Source organism: Diuraphis noxia, unplaced genomic scaffold (assembly GCF_037042655.1).
Source record: "Diuraphis noxia isolate RWA-SAM2 unplaced genomic scaffold, SU_Dnox_SAM2 contig0001, whole genome shotgun sequence".
Classification (NCBI taxonomy): domain Eukaryota; kingdom Metazoa; phylum Arthropoda; class Insecta; order Hemiptera; family Aphididae; genus Diuraphis; species Diuraphis noxia.
The window spans coordinates 54,782,569-54,808,418 of record NW_028301711.1 but is presented as its reverse complement, the minus strand read 5'-3'; the positions used below and the strand labels follow the sequence as shown (position 1 = coordinate 54,808,418).

Here is a 25,850-nt window from a genome sequence, read left to right as displayed (position 1 = left end):
GTCCCACCAACGTTACTGAATAGTGTTTCGAAAACACGAAACATCGTAGATTGAGTTCAATGTATAAATAATATCTCAAGTATATGGTTTTTATTTCGCGATGATGTCTTTTAAGACACGTTTTAATTATAAATTAAATTATAATGTACTTGACTTCATACACTCAATGATCATTTTTAATAAAACATACTATTATATATAACTTTATTAAAAATATTTATGGTAGGAATATAATTTTAAGCCGTTGCAAAACAACATTTTTGGAATTAAATAATACTAATCTCATTTTTTATATCATATAATCAAAAGTTTTTTTTTTTAAATAACATTTTATAGCCATAAAGAAACATTTTTTATGTCATACTCTAAAAGTAGAATATTATTTGAAGTATTCTGCAGGTCTATGAAAATCAACATTTGAATCAATTATATATAATTTTTTTTTTTTTAGGTATTTATTACTTATATCTACAAAAGCGATTATCATTAAATAAATAATAATTTTCTACCAAAAAAAAACCAAATTGGTTGTAAATATAAGGCTTAAAATATTTTATTTCACTTTTGTCTTTGATTAATTTTGAAGGTATATACGTACGTATATACTGCAATAATCTCTAATATATAGATAGGTATATATACCCGCGTATACTCTAACATACACCACTGCAGCGTACAAGCATTGATTATAAATTTATACCTAATATATAATTTATTTATAATCAATGTTACAAATTATAATTATATTTTAATATGGCAAGTGTATTAACTCAAAAGCTCTATTATAATAGTCATTCAAAAATTGAATTTTATATATCAATATCTTGTTTTGGAACAAGAAATTATTGAATAATTAAGGAATAATGCATGTTTTTATGCATAATATATGATATTTCTTAAATAAAAAAAAGGGAACCAACTAACTAATATAAAACACAATATATGACCGACAATTTTTAAAAAGCTTGGGTATACTTTTTTTTATTAAAAAAGAAAATTTAAAATCTGTAGTACCTATTTAGGCTATAGTACCTATATGGTACAATAAATAAATATAGGATAATATATAATAGATAATATTTTATGAGTTGTGATACACTGTGTTTATGAGGTTACTATACAAATTGAAAAAAACTCATTTCTGATTTTCAGAAACTGCACAACACAAAAAATTAAAGATATTAATAATGCACTCGTGAAACATAGGTATAAGTATATATATTTAGTAGCTTGGAAAGTATATTGATAAGCAATCGATAAAAAGATAACATAAAATACGATTCATATATTGGTGCTTGTCCCTATTATACATATAGGTAAATACTAATTAGTAATTAGTAATTATATCTATACAATAGGTAAAAACGTTTCTACAAAATTATCGTTCTGCGGCACTGGGTATAAGTACATAATATTATAAAGGAGTAGACGGCAACAATATTATAATACGTAAAAATGCCCTTCGAAGAAATAAGCAAATGAACATATTATTACGGCCGCGACTCGCGTGGTGCGCAGACAAACCGACGAAAGTCGCGGAACTTCACCAAAGTTGTATAGGTATCTATAATATTACGGTTACCGACTGTAACTACATATAGGTTATTTTATCGATTTATACACGGATTGCCGACCGATGCATGGGTACCCGTATAGTGACATAATATTATGATATTATAATATTCCGTAATATCTTTATACGTTTCGCATGAATCTCTGAACAGTTCAGAAAAGTCTACTGGCTTCATAAAAATATTGTTATCATCGTACGCGTATTACGAAACACGCGAGAACGCATTCATATATACTCGTACACGGACAAATGGCGGCGGCGACGATAGTGGGTGGGCGGAAGAGGGTCGAGAGGCGTCGAGCCGTCGTCCGATTCTGGGCGAGGCGGGGGTGGACGCTGCGGCGGCGGTGCTGTGGCTCCGGCCGCAACTTGCGCGAGGGCGGGGGATCGGTTTTTCCGTTATGGTGCGGCGGTGTGCGCGGCGGGCGTCGGTCTGACGAAGTCGGCCTGGACCCGGCGAGCGGGTGATGGGACGAAAACAATCGACCGCCGCCGCCGCCGCCGCAGCACTGCGCGCGCGTTCGCCAGTCTCACCACGCGCACGCACCCACAATCGAGCGCACAAGACCCACGTCGCTACGGCGTCAACTGACGGCAAGGTGGGGCGTGGAACGCGGTGATCGTGCGTGCGTGAATGCGAGCAGCGGCGTCAACCGAGCCAGCCGGTGAGTGGGACAGCGCGCGCGCTCGTGTCGCGCCGTTGCTGCTATGACCGTCGGTGGCGGGGTGACGGCGTCCGGGGCCGGGTCCTCCGTAGCGCTCCCCACTGCCGGCGGCGCGCGGCGACGATGGCGGACATCCAATGGGCGGGGGACGCGGCGGGGTTCGCGCGCGCCGTAACCGCCTCCTTTACCGGACCGGTCCGACTGGTTGCACCCCGGCGCGTCGTGCGACATCTCTCGGCCGGTTCATTGCGAGGTCGTCCGTCGAACGTATCGCGTCGTCCGTGCGCACGTTACCGTGGTCCGTCTCGCCGTCGCGTCGTCGTTCGTCGTCACGTCGCGATTTTTTTTTTTTAAATTTATCATTGATTTGCATTTTTTTAACACGGTCGTTTTTTAATTGACATCACACCCGCCCGACCGGCGTACTAAAAGCATACGTTACGTACATTGTTATTCGAACGCGTCGTTGTCGTGTGTGTGCCAGTGCGTTCGTTTCGTTTCGGTTTTTCCATTGAGTGTACGGCGCGCGCGCGAGTGGAAAACGCATCACTCGCTTTTCGCATAGGTACACAACGATATTTTTGTACCTACCCATTGCACCGCGAACGCGCGCGCGGCCTCTCCGAAGACACGTCCGCCGCCGGTCGAGATTGATTTCTCCACCCGTTCGTTGTACCCGACGGCCATCACGCTGAATTACGGGGAGATCGGGAGCCCGTTCGGAGGGGGCGGCGGTGGCGGCGCTAACCAGCAACAGCAACAGAGGTCCACGGGCACGCCATCGTCAATGGCCGGTGGTGACGCCATGGACGCAACGACACTAAGCACAGGCGGTCCGGGTTCGGGCGGTGCCGGTGGCGCCAACGGCCCGGGAGGCAACAATGCATCCGTCGGTGGCCAAGACTCGCGAGGTGGAGGCGGTGGCAGCATAACGCCAGTGCCCACGTCCAAGTCGGCGTTCATCGAGCTTCAGCAGAACCCGTACAACGTGCGCGGCGTCTACCACCCGCACCCGCACGCACATCCACACTTTGCGGCAGCCGCCGCGGCCGCGGTCAACCAGCACCACAGCAGCCCTACGCAGCACCACGGCAACGTAGCCTCGCTGCAGCCCCATCACCACGACGGCGCCGGCGGTTTCGGCAGCCCGAGGGGCGCCATGTCAGCGTACCCGTTCCCAACAATGCACCAGAACTCGTACTCGAGCTATCACATCGGATCGTACACGCCGCAGTGTCCGTCACCAACCAAAGAAGGTAAGCGTTAACATTTCCATGATAGAACAGTCGGCTTTACTTTAGGCTGATTGTAATATGTGATTAGGATTTAACCGTAGAGGTGGGTTTTCACTACTAATTTTGATTTTCCACCCTCTCCTTAATTTATGGCCCAATAATAGCTAGGTACATATATATGCTATGTCACATGTACCCTGCGCACATAATATAATAATATATAAAATCAGCTGATGATCGTTATCGATATTTTTTGGAAGAGGTGATTTCGACTTTCAAATTATTCATTTAGTTATTGATAATCCAAGCCAAAATATATTTCCATTATAAATTTTAGTTGATTTCTACTGTGCTCATCTCCGACTTGCCATTTTCGTCTTAAATATTATTTGGTTCTACATGAAATAGGTTAGGTGACTACCTACCTATTTTCGATATTTTTTCAAGAATTTGACTTATTACCGATCAACCATGATATATATTAGGTATAGCTGTTTGTCTTTATAACTCGAAATTTTAAAATATCTTCATTTATATAATATTTACTTTATTGAAATATGGCATTCGTTAAGTGGTTGTGATTTTCGCTAAACTATATTCAACTTCGCATTCGGTTTTCTGTGATGTATCCTACAACTAAATGTACATATTGATTGCAATAGGTTTTTTTTCAGTCATTCTCTCGTACGTTAACATCTCGGTAAACATTAAGGGTTACACATTATATATAAGTTTTGCAATAAATATTAACACTGCAACACATGCAAAATGATAACGATGTAATATTTCTACAAAATTGTACACATCATAAAAAATAAGAATGTTTTCAAATAAGTAGGTATTTCATAGCAATATTTTTTTATTTCAATTATATTCAAAATTCATTTTGCAATCTACTGTTTAAATATTTATGCAGATATGTTGTAGAATGGCTTAATATACCTATACCTATACCGATTTTTCATTTTAAAATAATCATATTATCAAATAAAAATACGGTTTGAAAACTTTCGTATGTCTACATCAAATATTTATAAAACATTTTGAAATGCGCTTCAATATATACAGAAATAATATTATATTTCGCAGCCACGTGGGATACGTATAGGTACATATTATATTATCATATATTATACCATATAAAGCCTCTCCGAAAACAATGCGCGATAATCGATTTATTCAGTTCGTCGTTCGTATAAAACACACAGATTAGACCACACAGGCCGCGAACAATATATACATTTCCCCCTTTAAGACAGTATCTAGATATAATATATATATATATATATATATATTATGTGTATGTGTACTGTGTGTATACACGCATAGGTACTGCACGATCGACACGATTTCGCATACTATTGTATAATGTATATTTATAAATATTTTTAGTATATTATCTCATACCAATAAGTCTCGGTAGCGCATTTTATCTCGACTTACTAAAACAGTATTAAATGTAACTTTTATAAGATTAAAATACTAGGTATGTTTACGAAATCGGTTCTTATTTATATTCAGTCATTGTAATAAGTAATTGACTTTCTTCGGGACAATAAACGATAACCATTTTTTTGGAGTGAAAAGTGAACTATGATAATCATAGGTACCTACATTATAGAAGTCCATTGAAAAGATTTTAAACAAAATAAAAATTAATTACCTTGAATGAACTCATAAATTATAATTATTCGTTAACTTCAAGTTTAAATAATGTGTACAAATGCTATAATAATATACATAGGTACAAGATATACGTATAGTTGCATACCTAAATACTAATTATTACTACTTTATAGTATTATTATTACTTTATAGAAGTATATATAGCTATTATAATATTTCTATATGTTTATGAAAAATGTTCGTAATATTACTATTACATGCCAGTAAAATGGTTTTAAAAATTCAGAAACCGAATCTAGGAGATCATAAAATATAAAAACAATATATTATTTTAATTTCCTTTACATCATAATAGGGACTTTCCTATATTATAATTATAATATGATTTATATTATGTTGGATGTAAGTATATGTGGTGACAATGTATAACATGTTTTTTGATGGTGTGTACCGTTTTCTTTTCGCAGCATCATCTCGGCAATTTTCAATAATATTTTTCTGACTTTCGGAAACTGTACAATATAGTTAGTATAGTAATATTGGTATACCTAATATAGTTCAACTAAATATAATAATACGTGTACCTATATACTATACTTATATGATTAGATGTGTAAATTAGTTGCTAGGTTTTCGTGATGTATCTTCTGTGCATAATGATATTTTCTGCTGTATTAATGAAATACTTATAATATGTATATGTTTATTGTAATTTTTGATACTCGAATTTTCACAATATCTTATTCCATATTTCTACATAATTTTGCGATTATCTACAAGAGCTATTTATTATATATAGATGCAATAGGCAAAATAATTTTCATATTTCCGCGTTGTTATTTCGTTTCGTTTTTTATATTGCTATTACAATGCTGTATACCAAATACTATTATACCTATATATAGTATGTATTATACTTTAGGTGTATTATACTTTTATATATTATATCGCCACAGAGACAAAAGTTTTAACCCACGTACACACATTGCGGCACGAGTATAATCGTATCCACAGATGACAAGTGTTTTTCGAATAAACACAAACACTAATATAATAATATGTAGTTTTGCTATAAACCCGCGAGTACATAAAGGTATTATACTTTTATAATATAATATATTGCTTTGGAGCGTTTTTTCCCCACAATTCGTTTTGAAAATTTACGTCATATTATAAACGTTCTATAGGAAAAAAAGTTTTATAAAAATTTTTTAAAAATTTTAATACCTATATAATGCCTTGTTGACAATTCACTAAAAACTTATAAACACATATTTTTGAAGATTTGATTTTTAACAGTTTGGTACCTTATTACTGTGTAAAATAGCATTGTTCGCTGTTGCAAAGCTTTAATAAAAGCATGGGCTTTTTTGAGTCTATAACAAATTTTAGAAATGTTTAAATTTGTGGTTCCTTTAAATCCTATACACGTGATATCAAACGGTAAAATAAATTATAATATTCAGCCAATGGGTTTATATAGTTTTATGTTTGTTAACATTGTCTAGTTCATAAATTTGATCACGATCAATCATTTATATAGTATAAAAAGATCTCAAAAATGTAACGATGATAAGGAAGAAAGATATGTCATTCAATTGTATTTTACCGATATTTTATTATTATAATGCGAGATGAAAATAATGGGATCACATACACACTCCACTCGGGGTGACCCGCTGCAGGTGGCCCGTGCTATCGTATATATAACTCGACCCCAAGCTAATTTTTATTACCGTTTTTAATACATTACATTTAAGCGACACGCGTATGTAAATGTAATATATATGTAATAATATACTGTAGACTGTGGTGTGAGGGTTCTAACTATATATATAATATTTAATGAATATACCACAGCAGCGCCTATATCGTTCCCCTTTCACTTTTTGTCCCATTGCAATCATCCCCAATATGTATACTATCGATGAATCTCCGAATTCCACCGAACAAAATGATTACAATAAATTGCAGATCTCATCGATAATTTTTTGATATAGATTTAACTTTGTGCTTTTTATTCAGTTTTAAAATGTTATGTCCTCTTAAACTAAATAAGTTTGATTCAGAGCTATAGGTATCTTACATTTATACCATAATATTGTATAATATCTAGTATTTAGTTTTATAGGTACCTAGGTACAACAAAATAAATTATATGGGTTAAATGTCCGGTTAAATGTATATATGTATTAAACGTTTTTCGATACAAATAATAATTACCACTATACTACATTTGTGCACTTGTGTGACTACAAAGTATTTTCATTTTCAACATAGAAATAATTATTTATATTAAATTATACAATAAATTAGGTAAATTCCATACAAGGATAATATCATCTGTACCTACCTTATCTATGTACCTATATAGGGTGCCAACGCTAATTATCGTTTTATATTCATCGTAAATAAGTGTGATATATAGTAGGTATATGTGTGGGTGCGAAACATAATAATTTATGTTGAATTTATATTAACGAACAGCCATAGGCGTATATAATAAATATATTCACACAGTATTATATTATTATTTATATTGTAACGGTCGATTAATCGAAACCACGGTGGCTGTGGTTTCCAAAATTCATATTTTCATTGTACGCCACCAAGACGACACGATGACAGATTGCCAGCAGCACCGATTTTAATAATACATCGGTTTTTATACATAAAATCAAACCGCATGTTCAATTACGTCGTCATAGTGATTAAAGTTGATATTATATGATGAGAAAATATAACATATTTTCACCGTGTATATATAGCAGGTTCTGCACTATTACTTTTAACACTTAAAAAAATATCATCTAAAACAAATGTAAAAATTTTTTTGAGACGTTATACTATATTAAATATTAGGTTCAGACGTATAATATGATGTATAGCATAATATAGCGAATAGGTACTCAAGGTTGTGCAGAGCTCAAATTTAATTCTAGTAACTTTCCTTTTTTGCTAATATATGCGTTTAAATCTAGTAACTTAAAAATTTGCTCAGCCGAGTTAAGACTAAATACCCTATTATTTCTGAAAAAAGACTAAAGAAGTATAATTTCTAATGAGTTAGACTCTAACGCTGAGTTAGAGTATCTAATATATTTTTATTCTGAAACTTGCTTGAAAAATGTTTCATTTGTATTTTGTACAAATTACCGAAATTAGTTAATCAATCGATAAAATATTGTAATTTTCATTAAAATACTGTTGCGTTATAGTATAGGTATACTATTATTAGGAGGTCTGGAGGTCTGGAGGTATATTGTTTCTTTACCTATGTGCCTATGAGTACTTAGTGTGATGATTAGTGACTACCTATAAAGAGGTATAATATATTATAAATATATGTATAGTAATCTGGTTTTTATAAAAATCTGCTCCGTATCTTTGCGATGACTTAGGGACAATAGTACAATACTCTTGCGTTTATTAGATATACTCTCATGTGAACATATGATGTAGACTTATTTTTTTACATATTATGGTACATACAATATAATATATATTTATCGCAAGACGAAACAATATGCACGTAGTCTTTATAAATGCACATATACAATACACCGTTCACATACCATTATTGTATATTGTATCTATTATATTATGATGCGCGTCACTTGCACGGCTATTCCGTTCGATTAACGTCTACGTGCGCATTGATAAATAGTATATACCAATAAACCATACATAATACATACAAGTACCTACCTACCCACCTATATAGGTACGTTGATATCCGTGCCCATACGGGAAAAATGATTATAAATTTTCGGTGTGACCGTGGCCCGCTATAACATTTACATATGTGTATATAATATATATACATATAAATTGTGTGCGAGTATTGGTTGTATATATTTATAACACAAATGAATATAGACGGGCGCTACAGAGTTCAGCACACTCCACAAAAATATCTAACTACCTATACCTATATAGTTTTCGAAGGTGTGTATTGTATATTTTTAGGTACATGGTTACGAAAATGTTGCTATTGGTGACTGTTGGCAAAAAAAAAAATAAAAATAATACACCATGTCGGCAGTGCGAGGTCTGCATTTTGTAGTGGGGTGTTTGGTGGACAGCTAGCTACCTCTGTATATAATAATACACCCCCGCACGTACCTATAATATATATAAAGCTCAGGGTGCCCTTATATATATGAAAACCACGTGAAATACATTAAACTATCGTTCACTCCAAATGTAAGTATAGATATAGGTACCTCCTGTACATAATGTAATAGGTATTTCGATTAAAAATGTATCATTTGTATATATTCTAATATATATGTATATGTGTAAGTACGTTGTATTTATTGTGATAGTTAAAACTCATATTACACATTGCGTACAGAGAAATAGGTTTGTAGATTACAGACAAAAAATGAAAAAAATCTATAGGTATTGCAAAATGAATATTATATGCGATGTTTCATTATTTGATTTTCTTGTTCTACGTATAACATTACTGACAATAATTAGCAATCGTGTAGGAGAATTCGAATTCATTACTTATAGTCAATGAAAGAGCGAAATCGTACATGTCATTTTTACAATAGACCAATAGTTCAACTTTTATGATAATAAAAAACCCTACGTCCATTGTACAGATTATTATTCGTCATAATTTTAATGTTAAACAAATTATCGGTTGATTTAACAACGGGAATTAATAACGAGTGTAAATAAAAAGATTAACTTATCTTTATAAGGCTTCCATTTAAAGGTTAACAATTATTATTAAAATGTCATAGCCACATAAAATTAATATTATGTAGCTTGCAGAATGTATATAAAGTATAATTAAATTTTAATATTAATGGTTTTAGTCCCATATATATAACATACATATAAACTTAGATTTTAGTAATATCTATTATTAACTATGTTGTTCTATGAACCCATGAAAAAATGCATCATTATTTCATACTTAAATTTTTCTGTCGTTGACTTCTGTGACTTTTTGTATTAAGTTGATTTTTTCATAACATATTATTTATCATAATTATAATAGTATCTATAATACGGGCTTTATGTTCACTGTTATAAATTTATAATAAACTTAGATAATGGGCAAAAATCGCTTGAAAATAATATAATAAAGACACGTTGAGTGTTATGCATCTAATAAATTGATGAATAAATTCAAAGCTATTTACTTATATATACAATATACATAATGCAATCGTATAGGTATAATCTGAGATAAAATGTAACATTTTGATTTGACAGATTATTCTTTTTTCAGTAACAGCAATTTAAGAACGTCGCAATACAATTTTTTAATTTAGAACAAATCTGTATAAATAGCAATTATTGCATTTATATTATTTTTATTATTATCGTCGTCGTCGTCGTATATATATAGGTACAACTACATTTTGGGTACCACAATTACATTGATTCGCTATAACGCGAAAACCATTAAAAGTAAGCCGGAAAAATAGTAATTTCCTGTATGTCTATTGTTACTTTATACGTCATCCATAATTTAATTGAAATAAGCGTTATTCGATCACAGTTAAAAATAACGTTTCTATATAGTTTTTATTAACATTATATCTTATAGGTACACGGGGTAGTTTTGGACATGCTGCAGTTCTTTAATAATAGGCGTATATTTTTTTCAATCTAGAGAAAAAATTGTTTTCAAATAACTTTATAATCTATTTTGCTGTTCAGAAAACTGTTATTAACATTAAGTTATAATGAATATTCTATAAATAATTATATTTTATGTATAATTAAATACTATTATCATTATTATAACTGTGAGTAATATACATATAGATTATAGGTATATATTTAAATTTGGAGGTACTCATAATTTGTAAATGAGTAAAAAAAATCTGTATAAAACATAATATACGACCAATTCATAAGAATAATATCAAATTTTCTCTTCTCTAAAATTAATTAATTTTGAGTAAATATGTTTTTCCAAATGTTATGTGGCTAATTTTTTTGAGTCAAAATCAGCACCAACATATTATTGTTATGCACTTAGTAATAGTATATTTTCTGTCATTTTATTTTTGGATTAAATACTAAAAAAAATAACAATATATTTGTGCTTGAAATATTATATCGTCGTTAGTCGATTCCTTTGATTAAAATTATGAATTATAATTTAAAATTAGTACAATATCGTTATTCTGTCCATTTTGGGAAGCTTTTTAATGACATTGCATCAACTAAATAATTTATAAAACCCACTTATTTATTTTTCCATAAAGTATATTCCGTTTCTCGAAAATAGTCAATTTAATAATGTCAATTCATATTACACATGATAACTGATGAGTTATAACCATATTGTTTTTTATCCATGCAGTTTGGATAAAAAAAAAAAAACAAAAACATAAGAATAAATAAAATATAGTATATATTATAATATATTATACATTTATATGACATAATCATTTAACTTAACGATTATCTATTATATTTAATTTAAGAGCTTTGGTAAATCGATTTCGAACTTCATTTTTGAACAAAACATATATATTAGGTGTTGATTATTTAATTTGTTTGAATACATTATCGAAAATCGTAATTATTTAACACAATGACGCACATTTTAATATGTATAATTATATATAATAACCTTATAATTGTAAGGAAAATTATCTACATCATAAATATCGTTATTACATAATAATAAAATATATATAACAATATTTAGATGAAGACAAAATCACATAAACGGGCTGTCATATATTATACCTAATTTATAATTGTTCTCCGACGCTATTAATTATTTTATTAGTTTTTACATATAATACATTACTTATTTTCGGGAGAGTATAACAATACTAATGACAATACTAATAGCTTTAATTACTTAATAAGCAACGTCGTATTTCTAGTCGAAAATGATTCCGTAAATTTTTACCAATACAGTGGCTAACCGTGGATTAACTTTTAATACACTCACACGTATATCATTGGATAGTATTATTTAGCCTATATAGGTAGGTGTAATATTATGATGATGTAATTCTCGAATGCTCGATGAGTATTTTATATTTTTATTAAGATATTATACCGCACACGTGCCCCAAAGGCTTCGCTCATTATATCTCGTAGAAACGCTCAGCTTATTCTGTATTATATTCTTTTAATTCGACCGGGTTATAAGTACCTCAACCATTGAAACGTTCGGTGGCACTCGCTTATTTTTTGGAATTGTTATTGCTGTTCTAATCACGACGTGTACAAATTTTCATATTACCTATCATAAAATGTATACATCTGATATAATATACTGAAAACTATTTTCGATTCTACAGAGGAAAATCGACGAAGGGATGTATTATGTACTCGAGTATAAAAGATAATATGGAAAAAGCGTAAACGTCATCCGAATCAAAATATTATGTATTGTTAATTTTTATTCTATTCTATAGCACTGACGCACTAGTATAGAGATACGCGAACTAAAAACATTTTGCTTTTTTTTTACATTTTTCTTTCCATGTAAACGTAGGTATATGGGTGTGTTGCAGTATTCTCGTCAGATCAAATTTTTTTAATAGTTTTCACGCATAGTGTTTTAGAATTCATAGTTATACCTATAAAAAAAATAATAACAAATAATAAAATTTAACGCAAACTGCAGGTATTGTAAATATCTGATAACTGATAAGTTATAACCATATTGTTTTTTATCCATGCAGTTTGGATAAAAACAAAAAATAAAATATAGTATTACGTATTAAGTTAATAACATGAATGTATATGCCAATAATATAATTACTATATAAGCTGCAGTGACATTGTTGTTTGAATAAATCATAATGATAAAAATAATATGAGTTTGCGTGTTTCCGAATTCCGAAGGGTACCATCCAAAATGTTATTTGAATTCAATTTATACATATTTAAATAAATAGCCTTCAAATGCTGACTATATAATAAGACACGCACTATAATATTATATATATTATATATACATTATACATATAGTATATTATTACTGTATTGTATAATATTTACATAATACTATACATGCATTATATTATATCTACTGTTTCTGGTTTTATGTTTTCCAAATACTGCATTCATAATACATATCCATATTTTCAGAACGAAATTGTTAGTGTGGAAAATATATAATAATAGTATTGTACTTGACTAAGTTGAAAATTCAGTCATCGAAGTGTCATACTGACATTTATGTACAAATAGTAATTATTAGTAATGTTTATCCGAACGAAATTGAATGTTTATAATTCTAAGCGATTGCTCTTTTTTATAGATACCTATACATAAAATGGCTAATGGCCAAAGATGCTAATGATGTAGGTATGCATATGAATTGCGATCAATAATATTATAAATTTTGTATAATCTATTAATTTCTTTTTTTATTTATTAATTTTTATTGTTATTTAATTGCAGTAAAAATATTTGGCTTCGTGGTTATCAGAGTAATTTGTTGATAAACCCTAGACTTATAATTTGCATTAATATATATATAAAAAAGTCGTTTCGTATCTTTTTGTTTTATTAAGTATAAGATGATGTTACGTGTTAATAAAATGTCATGATGTTACAAATTATAAACATTGGTAATTATTTTTTTTTTTTTTTAAATCTCATTCTCGATGATAATAATGACGTCTATACGCAAAAGCATCATAGTGATAACTGTAAGAGCATGGTTTGATAATCAATTTTATTTTTCAAATATAACTCATATACACTAATAATGTACGACAAAGGACACATCACACGCATGGTTCTTATATTTATAGCATATTATACTATGGAACGCGAACATATTGTAACATATTATAGTACCTTTACATGTTACCAAAACTGATTATATTTAGGAATTATTTAAAACGGCTAGTTAGTTTTAACTCATTCAGTTTTTTATTTTATATATTCAGTATTGATAATATCGTTTAAATGAACGTTTTAGTTTAAACGATTAGTTTAATTTAAATATAATTAATGATTGTTGTGATCGACCACAGTCATTATTATTATATTAAGACCATTAGGTATAATATAGTCAATGCTAAAATTAAAGGGGCTGTAATGACTGATTAGGTAAATTTAGCAAAAAATAATACTTGATAAATTATAATTTAAAGATAATTGACCATGTATATAAATGGTTTGGTTTTTTTTATTATTTATTAAATTTTAATTGTTTCAACAAAATCTTTGTTTTTACAATTTTTTTTTCTTTTTTTTTTCTTGCTTTAACCTAAGAAGAATTTATAGTATAATTATAACTATGATTTTATTATTTTATTATAATATATTATCACATAGTAAATTGTTTTGATGTGTTAAGTTCCTTTACTAAACGACTTGTACATTTATTAGGTTAACATTTCATTTTTCAGTTCTTAAGAAAAAAAAGGTGTCGTATTCAACTGTAATTGACACTCTTTGTCTTGCTAAAATCTATTAATATCACACTTTGATACTAAATAACTGACTACATTGTGTACACGACAATCGGAAATATAAAAAAATTAAAATAACTAACATATTATAGGGTTAGATACTACATTATTGTTAGATTAATCAAGTTAAAATTATAAATATCTTTTCTCGATAGATAATAGACATCTTATCATTATATTTGACTAGATATTTTCAATCATATCTGAATTTATGACATTTACGGTAACATATTAATAATATAATATATATGAATATAAGATAAAAATTACGAAGGGACATATTTTGTAAAGCGTAAAATTCTATTATATTCATAACATCCATTAAGGAAATAAAACACTTTGGAGATTTTTTTTCCGTCCGAAAACTTTGCAGGTTCGGCCCAGCTGCTGTAGATACACACACGTCACACACACACACACACACACAGATAATATATATTATAAATAATGTAACACTTGCTGCAGCTCTCCACTCTTTTATTTATGTATATAGTTACAAACTTGTATAGTATATCACTTATACCCATATATATTATATACATATGCACATAAACATCTATATAATACATCGTATGTGTAATATTCTCGTTTGATAATTGTTTTTCTCTTTGCATTCAAATATCTATACCTCGACTTTCCGATCTCGCATATGACGGACCCATTGTTCTCCGGCTCCATTCAACCACAGTACACAATATGAGTGTGAGTGTGCACGCGTGTTTCTAATGGAGTGTGTGAAGTTCGTATTATATACTATTATGTTATAATATGGGAAAATATGATTGTTTTATTAAAAAAATAAAAGTATATAGGTAAATGAATAAATGCATTTATTACATGCATAGTATCTATTACATTTATTTATAATAATAAACATGAAACGATTAATGGTCGACCTCTGAAACAAGTTAATAAATAACTACTCAGGATAAAATCACCATGCTTTATTTTAATAGGCAGAAATGAGCAACATAAAAAATACCAAAAGTGAAGTTGGAATATGGGTGTAATAATCGTATAATACTATGTAAATAATAATAATAATGTACCTACATAATTTTTTATACCAACATTATCATAATGCTGTCTTGCGTGTCATATTATATTAATATATTACAACGTTCAATTTAAGAAAATATCTTTAGTAATTAAACTATATCGTTCTTTCCACAGCTTTCTAAGTATTATATAAACATCAATATTCTATATCAATATTTTTGTATTTTGAAGGTACCTAGCTATATCGGTGAAAATCATCCTATATGTATAAGAACAATATTATATTAATGAAAAGCAAGGCCATATCCAGTGTTATAGTCGACCATTTTTTATTGGATTTTCATTAAAATATGTATCGGATGTTTCTATATTGTATGTTATAAACGTACCTATAACGAATTTAATATTATTATTATATGTGTATAAAATCCGCGCGCACTCGTATATAATATTGTATACAGAAAATAATTTAACTTTGGAAACTAATGGAATTTCGTGTATAGTCATTGTGTGCACATACGGAACAATGTTGTTTCGTGTTAGACCTTGTCACATTTTCACGCGTTATTATTATATTCTTGTGCATGTGCGCAAGTGTGCGTACTTTTTTTCACACTCCACGTACGTGACGATTGGCTCTCCTATACTCTGAAGACTACGAAGACGAATAAGCCGACGACGACAACGACGTGAAGTCGAAGACGCGTTGTTCGTCAAACCGCAACGGTGGCGACGGCGGTTGTGGTGGCTTTATATATATATAAAAAAAAAAACAAATAATAAATAAATGAAAAAAAATCCGACTATCTTGTCCGTTCGCACGTCGTTCCGCCGCCGGCAGAATATAATATATATAATATGGACGTTTTGCTTTCGTGTGGCAAAAAGATACTCATTCAGACTTTCCTGTGGGTTCACATATACACACAATAGCCGTCAAGGCCTATATTGATTTTTGAAACACAAATGACCGCTTCGTCGCAACTTTTTATATGTACATAGCTATATACGTATACCTACTAGAGAAGTATTTCCGCTCTTGTGCGAAGACTAAGTTTTTTAAAATATTTAAATTCGTCAATATACCTATATATTATGTATAACAGCTATATATATGAGCTACAGATATATGCCGAAATTACCCATCTCCAGTGGTTCAAACACTTTGAAGTTTAGAAGTTATTTTCTCATTATACATATACTATATAATACTATATATTATCTATTGATTGTGCGTGTAAAAAGTTGTATCAGTAAATTAGTTTAACGAGTTACCTTTTACAGCAATAATTAACTATCAATAATAATTCAAAAATTTACTATACTTTTTGACAAATATTTATCTGCAGAATTTTTGGGTATAGTGTATACATGATGGGTAACCTGGAAATGACTAAAATCTTTTCAACGAACGCGTTCTTTTTTACAATTCAAATTATATTATTGACAAAATTAAATAAATTCTAGAGTCGACGTATGAAAAAGTCGATTTCATAGTTTACATATAATATCTAATTTTGTATGAAGCAAATGTCCATAATGTTTATAGGTATATAAAAAAATAAAATAATATCAGAATATTATATTAGAATACTATGAAAATAATGCACTACTTATGAATACCCTATAAAATATATATATTTCAAATTCCTAATCGTAAAAAAAATACGATTTTCGTATTTATTTTTTTAAATCGTATTTTACGTGCATTGTACTTTTAAAATGTACACGCTATACTATATATACACGATTTAAACTTTTTTCTATGAAAGTGTAGACAGTCAAACACTCTTATGTATTTTGTAACTAACTACATGTTTAAACAAATATATAGGTATAGGATATAGTCTATACTCTATATCATATAGATGTATTATAGCGTGGACTAAATTCCGTATATATATAGTGTCTTGTACAATCTATTATAATATGTAAGTTTTTTAATATACGCACCCAAATGTATATATATATATATAGGTATATACGTGTATATACGTTCATCACGTGAATTTCCTATAGACGATCACCGTGTGGTAATAAATAGGTAATATGTAATACTATCATCGTATAATAATGACACTTTTTAATACCGCAATAGATCGTAAATTTAAAATAGTATGTACCATGCCATAATGGTGACAATTAACGCGAACGGATGATATGATTTAAATAAAATTAAAACGACATGATGCATTACCAGACAATTAGTTAAACTGTTAAATGTTTTAGTTATAATATAATGTTATTATGTATTTATTATGCGTATACGTTCATATTATAGTACGTAGCTATTTACATTATTTTAAAATTAAAATTAAATGACAGAAAAAAGAGTGATGGAAGACAATAATTATGCTTGGTCATTTAGGGGGCTGCTGCTCTGTAGGATTTAAAAAAATTTAAATATTTTCGAAACAAATGTATATGTGGTATACGATTAATTTTTCACAGTATATGGTTGAAAGTAAACGCTCATACCAAAAGAGTATATATAGGTATATATGTATATATAATCATTACCTATGTTGTCCGCGAGAATATAATATAATTTGCAGTTCGTTCTTTCTATGACAATATTATTGCAATTATCTTTTCTAAAAGAACACAGTTTTACCCATAATTTTTGTCGTCCCTTTTTTTTCAATATATAGCATGTAAAGTTTTTTTAAATTGAATATCAATCTAAAGACGAAATTTCACTGTATAATCCACGACATCTTTGCAGACGTCCCAGTTGCGCGACACTATCATGAAATAAAAAAAAAATTTATTTTTCATTAGGTTTAGGTAGGTCTAATATATTATAATTAATATATAGGTACCTATTATGCATAATTGGCCTATAAAGTTATTAATATTGCCTGCAAACGACATATGTTTAACAATTTCAATTTACCGCGCCTATTAAAATGAATCCCGCGATGCAATAATAAACGATGCGAATATCAAGTCGACAGTGAAAATTCTAAGTTGAAAAATATTAACTCAACTATTAGGTACTAATCAATATAACATAGTAAACATATTATGATGATAATTAATCAATATATAATACCTACACATTTATTATTTGGCGGTTGTCTTAGAACTAAATTTTCAGTGATGTCTATAACCATCACTTGTCGAGTGTTGCAGTAAAATAATTCATTAAAGTATTGTTCTAAGTATACACCTACCATAATAGGTACCTACTTATGTCTTATAGTTTATACTACCTATATTATTATTACATGCATTACACCTACTATTACTGCAGTCCTGGTTAAAATGTATAAGCGCATAATTGAAAAATAATATAATATCTATCTATTATAACATACTTTATTGAAACCTGCTAACTTAAGCTTTTCTATTCGTCAACATTGTCAAGTCCACTTGCACACACATCACACCATTGGTGACTCCATGCACCTATACGCAATATATTTAATGCACTATATTATGACATGTGCGTTATTTAAATATTGTTAAAACGTCGTTGTCGTGATTTTTTCTTTTAATTGCAGATAATAATGCACGATGGTAGCATTAATAATGATGCAATTTTCCCTCACAGTTTATTCGATTTTTGTGTATACTCTTCAATCGTAGTAAATTATTATCAATGCAACAAAGCACTGCAGTAGCGCAATTAAAATCTTATGAGCAGAATGTGCAGTGTACCTATATATAGTACACACGTTTAAGCTGGGAATAAGTATTTTTTTATTAACGTGTGTCGTATGGGAAAGCAAACAATATTTTTCGGTGAAGGTTAGAAATAATTTGAGAAGTTCTTCAAAACACGACCAAAAACAATGTCAATCGATCGACGATATATGCGGTGCAGACAACATCGTCCTGTATATTATAATAGTTATACTTACGTCATGGGTATTACAATAGTCAATAAGTAATACAGATACTATCATAATGTATATTTCCCCTGATTGGTGTCATATATTAATTATTAGGTATTATGTCGAATGGAATTTATATGAATATAATATTAAAATGACTTATTTATAAATGCAATTTCGATGTAAAATATTGGAAAATCCTTCTGATACAGACTGTAAGCTATTGATCATAGCCAATAGGTGCTTATCGTATAATATACGATATCCAAGATCAGAATATATATTATATATTATGATAGCAATCAGGATTAAAGTACCTACCTATAAAATAAATAGGTACTAGTAAAACATAAGGCACAGGAAAAAAATTGTAATAATATATATGTTAGTATAATATACCTACATATATTATATAAAACGAAGATAATATTATGATTTGTGTTATACGACCGCCTATAGAGATTTGATAGCACAATATAGCTGATACATTTGATCTTGTGCATTATTCTGTATTCGCATGTATTATACGATATCGTAATAAATATGCAACATTTAACCGAGCCTTGACTTCTGTTTAATTCTCTCTCCCTATTCGATAACACGATAATTATAATTGTCGTCCGCCTGAAATAATATTGTATAAATAATATACCTACATATGTACGTGTTTATTTTATTATGTGATCATAAAAACATGTGAGACAAATCATATATAAGATCACCGATATACTCGAATCGCAGGTCATACTCGTGATACACATATAAGTCAATAGTAGGTATGGTCTTTTAACTATATTCGAGTGTGCACACGCATATACGCAGCAGCGTTGATAAAAACCCTAGAAAAGTTTATGGATATATCACTGCTCCCGCGATTGTTGAGGTCAACATGGTATTGCGACGGTAATAATTTAACTTTTATAGACATTTCGGGCAAGTCGTTTAAATTTTCGTTATATTATATATACGATAAAAATAGTATAGGTACAGCCTTTGTCACACAATTACGAGTACAAACCATAAAATATTTTTTTATTACATTTGAGCTCAAGTTTTTTTTTACAACTGAAAATGTATTTATTATTATCACTTATAGAGCGTCTATAATTGTTGGCTGATTAGGATACAATATTATATTTTACTTTTTAATATTATATGATAAAATAAATATAATATACATAAAGATGATAAATTATATGTAGCTATATACGCACATTATGATATTATATAGGTATTATTTTTTATTGCCTCGGGACATTATAACGTCATGATAATTTTTAAAGATGCGATCGCAGAAGTCAACTGATATTAACTTCAATTATCAACACGATTTCGCTTTAAAAATATTATCTGCGGAATTTTTACGGATTTTCGTGTCCATATATTCATGTCCTTATTTTCGTTGTTTTTGCATTTGAATAGGGTAAAAAATACTTTTGAAAAGTGGGTGAATATATGAATGGTTGTCAACATAAATACATAATATAACACGCGGACCTCGAAGACAACGCGTGTACGACGTGTCAATAGAATTTCCCGTACATATATTTAATATATTTGTAAATAATGTGGAGGGGAGCTTTCAGTTTTTATAAAGACAAACAAAAATACAGGACTTAGGGTAGTACATGCTAGGGGGTGAATACAACGGTGTGGATGAGGTATAGCCTGCTGCAGGTGAGCTCAACAATAATTGTTTTTCATTTTCCTGCGACGACCAATGGTGGTCGTATACCTATACATGCATATAAAAGGTGCGGCCAAACAGAGTAAAAGGGTAAAATCAATAAAAATTGGGAAAATAATTACATTTTATTTATCAATGTGTGCCATATGACCATAATAGCCTATCATGATCTGATTTACAAAATGTCAAAAACTTACTTCTGTATCCCTAAGTTTAGATGATTATTGTCAGGAAAACTTAAAATAAAAAAAGAAAATGTCTATACAACATTTAATAAAATATAAAATCAAACTGTATACATGAAAGTTAAAAGTTAAAAACTAACAAAAAAAATCTCTATACGTTTTGTTACGAGACTATACGTGATAATACTATTTTGATGGATTCGAATAAATTGTAAATTTTTAGGATGTAGTCATCATTATAATATGTTATATCAAGATGTAAATAATGTTCTATATTTTTGTTTATTTGTCAACGGTTTACAATAATTACTCATAATATAACGAGTAGCTTGAAAATCAATAATTATAATTGCATTGGGTGTTTCAGAAAAATGTGGTATCGCAGAAGATGGCAGTCTTAGAGTAAACGGGAAAGGAAAGAAAATGCGGAAGCCTAGAACCATTTATTCAAGCTTACAATTGCAACAGCTCAATAGACGTTTCCAGAGGACTCAATACCTAGCACTACCTGAACGAGCTGAACTTGCTGCATCCTTAGGTCTAACGCAAACTCAAGTAAGTCTTTTTCTTTAAATTTACCCATAGCCCATTTATTTTTATTAAAATTATTTCGAACCATAGTATAGCCGTATAGTTTACCTAATTTAAAATTAATAATGAACCTATATATATAAACTATTCATAATATGATATATTTTATTTCACAAATCAAATAACAGTAGGTGTATAAAATATAATTTACTATATTTTAAGCAAAATATATGTTTTAACTTAACAATATAGGTAATCGATTAACATTTTTAAAAATCAATATGGTTTTAATTAACCGTATCGCGTATTGTTTGCCGTTCAAACACATTTATTTCTAAATGTACTTAAGGGTTTGCCGGAGGAGAATATTGTTTTCATTGCCCTTCCCATCACCCTGTATAAATTAGTCGTAAATATTACATATTAATATTCATACGCCTAATTTATAGGTACTTACTAAAAATTCTTAACAATTAGAAATATAAATCATGTACTATGATATTAATACACATTTTAATATATGTATAGAGCACACTATAATCAAGTAGAATTACATAAATATGTATTGTGTTATCATAATATATACATTTTTTTTTTTTTAATTTTAGTGTTTTAAAAAATAATGATAATAACGCAATTTAAATTTAAATTCTACAAATACTTGAATGTACGTAACAATTTTATAGTTTATGTACAATATAAGTCTTAGATGTAGGATGTGGATAGGTATATTTTAATATTAAATTATACCAATAGTATTAATTAATTTTACAATATAGACATTTTAAAACATATTAAAGCTATGCTCCTTGTATTTAAATTAAGAATAATTTCATGATTCATTATAGTCACTAGTCTAATAATAGTTTATATACATATTAAGCAATTTATAGGATGTATTATAGTAGCTATTATATAATATTATTTAATAAGTTAATATAATCAATTTATAAAAAAGTCATATTTAAAAAAAGTTTATTTTTGAATTTTACCTACTGTTATTATAAACCTAGTTTTTAAAAATATAAATTTACATTTTTTTTTCAACTATATAGTGTACAATACTTTTATATATTAATTTATACGGCTATACTTAAACTGAACTACATCTAGAATTTTTTAACTACAATTATAACGATTAAACAATACGAGATAAATTAATAAATTGTAAAAATGTTATTTCAAGATCATAACATATATTCTATAGCATGTATATAAAATATTAATTACTTTTAGTATACGTGGATATGTTGAATATCAAAACACAAGTTTCTCAAAATAAGCAATTTTAATAGTTTATGTATAGATATTATTGAGAATGACGTTTAATATGTTTATATAAATTCAAAAATCTATGTACCTAATATTAAGTTTTACTGTGATAATTATTATTAATAATATGAGTACACCGTAAACATCTAAACGACTGCATCGTTGTGGTGAGTTTTCGAAATGATACACATTTTATTAGTTTTAAGTCAACAAGCAGGCTGCAAGATATATGACATTATATGAAGGTAGACACTATAAATACGTAAAACATGAGGACGACGGGGTGTAAAATATTAATAATATGTTTGGAGCGGCAGAATTGGGTGGATAAACCGATTATAATATTAGATTACAAAACTGTGTCTTCTGAGTGTATACATATGATATTGAAATAAAACACGCCCATTACGGATATTTCTGCCTATACAGATTTTAAAACTCTTTTGAAACAAGATAAAACGGTACGTGGAGTTATCACGTTAAACCATCTCGATACACACTGCAGCTATAGAAGAATAAAAGGGGAAAAGTACTAACTCGGCAGTCGCATTCATAGTCGTGTGTGGGTAGTTCCGGGTTAACGATACATTATTATGTAAGACCTAGATAAACCGTATACGCGCTGTTATTATTTTATTTCATGCTTATATTTTTCATACATATCACACGATGCGTCCGGTGGTTTGTGTTATAATGTGTGAGGTATGTTTTTTATTTTTTTAATTTTTTATGTTAGAAGTGAGGTATGTTAAACTATAAAATAAGATTTATTGTCTCGTCTAAGACGGTCTGCAGTGGTATAAAACATATTTTAATGGATATTATTGAAAATTAAAAACAAATGTGTCTAATTTATTAAAAACTCTATAGTATTAATATTATTAATTATTATATAGTATTAATATTATTAATTATTATATAGTAAATATTATAAATCCAATCAATGCTGTCGCCAAGTTTTAGCGGTGCATTGAGATAATTTGTTAGGTTAAAACTCAGTATATTTCTTTTAATCGGTTTTAATGTATACAAACATAATAAATGTGTAAATTTAAATTAAAAGTGAATTTTTTTTTTAATTTTTAAGCTACTCATTAGTCGATTTTTTTTAATCACTTATCTAAAAATTAATTTACCAGTCTTGGCGCGTTATAACTCTGGGGAGGGTAGGTTTTGTCTTCGAGTTTCAGAATGAAAATTGTGTTGCCCGCTCTTAGAAAATGACCATATGATATTAATCTATCCTTCCATATATATATATATATATATGTTAAGGGATGATCTTGTGGAATAATGATGCACACATTGTATATAATATTATATAATTTTGAAAAATAAAATCTTCGAATGCCGGGGAATTTTCAACCAAAAAATCGTCAGTTAAAAAGAAAACGATTTTTCGGTTCCATTATATTATTATAGTAGTTATACGGAACGCGAGTATTTTTTTCGGGGGCACGTCAAAACATGATGGTTATGGGCTGCGGCTGCAGCAAAGGAGGCGTAGGCGCGGCGCGATGCGGTTCGTCGTGGTTTACGGTGCCACCGCTGACAAAAAATAAATAAATAAAAAAACGTATTTCTAGACGACGGCACGATTATATTTTCTTGTGTGTATATACATGTATATGCTATTGCAGCGCTCCGTCGTGCTTACGTGACTACGAAAATTTCAAGGATTCAAATTCGACATGCCGATATCTCTGACGCAAGAAATGAGAACGTAAATATATATTATAGATGTATATATACCAACCCGGTTTACTCGTGTGTGTGTGTGTATTCATATATATATATATACCTGTCTGGATAAGATGTATATATATATTTAGGCAAGTTTGAGAAAAATGATGGTTTGTTGTCGACAGCGATGGGGATTGGAAACGGTATACATCGTACAAATATATATATATACAATATACGCACGGAAAAATCTGAATTTCCTTCAGATCCGTTCCGATACAATAGAGACGTGTCGAATTATTCCTTTGATATCGTGCCGATAAACATCGGAGATGAAGACAAGGGGGATTCGAAAAAAATGCCTCCGCCCATTGTGCCGCGAAAGGTTCCCGTGCAGCGTCTTCCGGCCAAACGCGAGTCCGGTGGGTCCATCGCGCTCGTTTAACCGTGTAATGTACGACAACGGTTGTTAACGATCGACGGACGAAAAATAATATAAGAAAAAAAATCAAATCTCTCTTTCACGCGAATCTGAGCCGGAAAGAAGAGAACGGATGACGGCGATGACGATGGTCTACCTGTCCACCGTGCGCGTACCTATTATAGTGTTATATATATATATATATATATATATATATATATATATATATATAGTTGTGGCGTTATTTGTATGTATATACCTACACGTGCCACCAAAAACTTGGAAAGCAATTCATCACCACAAACTCACATAGAGGTGCGCTCAGCTTTCTCTCTTGTAGGATATTGTATTAGATACCTGTACTATGTTAGGTATTTTACATTCTCACATCGCCCAAATAATTAAAATTAAAAGTAAACCACCCAATGCTGATGTACAATATCGTAATATTTTATTCGCCTGTAGCATAATTCTTACTCGCATAATATATAGTAAGTATACGGTATACTGCTGGAGTTTTATTCATTTTTGAATTTTAAATTCTTATAAATATACCTATGTCAGTATGCTTATATTGTGTAGTATAAACACTTACTAGATATAAAAAGTTTGGTACCGACTATAGTCGGTGCAGTATAAACATTAACGTATACTGCAGGTGGTACGTATAGGACTTCACCGGAACGTTTTTATTTTTCGAATATCG

The 25,850-nt window shown here is 30.1% G+C and overlaps 1 protein-coding gene across 1 annotated transcript in view; it reads left to right on the top strand.

Annotated features, from left to right (window-relative positions):
* Positions 1-2,468: 2,468 nt before the first annotated feature.
* The window catches only part of LOC107161306 (uncharacterized), a 112,501-nt gene continuing 89,119 nt past the window's right edge, over positions 2,469-25,850 (top strand). Inside the window, exons 1-2 of the mRNA XM_015507663.2 lie at positions 2,469-3,494; positions 21,605-21,792. Of these exons, the coding sequence (XP_015363149.1) occupies positions 3,026-3,494; positions 21,605-21,792 (657 nt within the window). The 5' untranslated portion in view covers positions 2,469-3,025. The remainder of the gene's footprint in view (positions 3,495-21,604; positions 21,793-25,850) is intronic.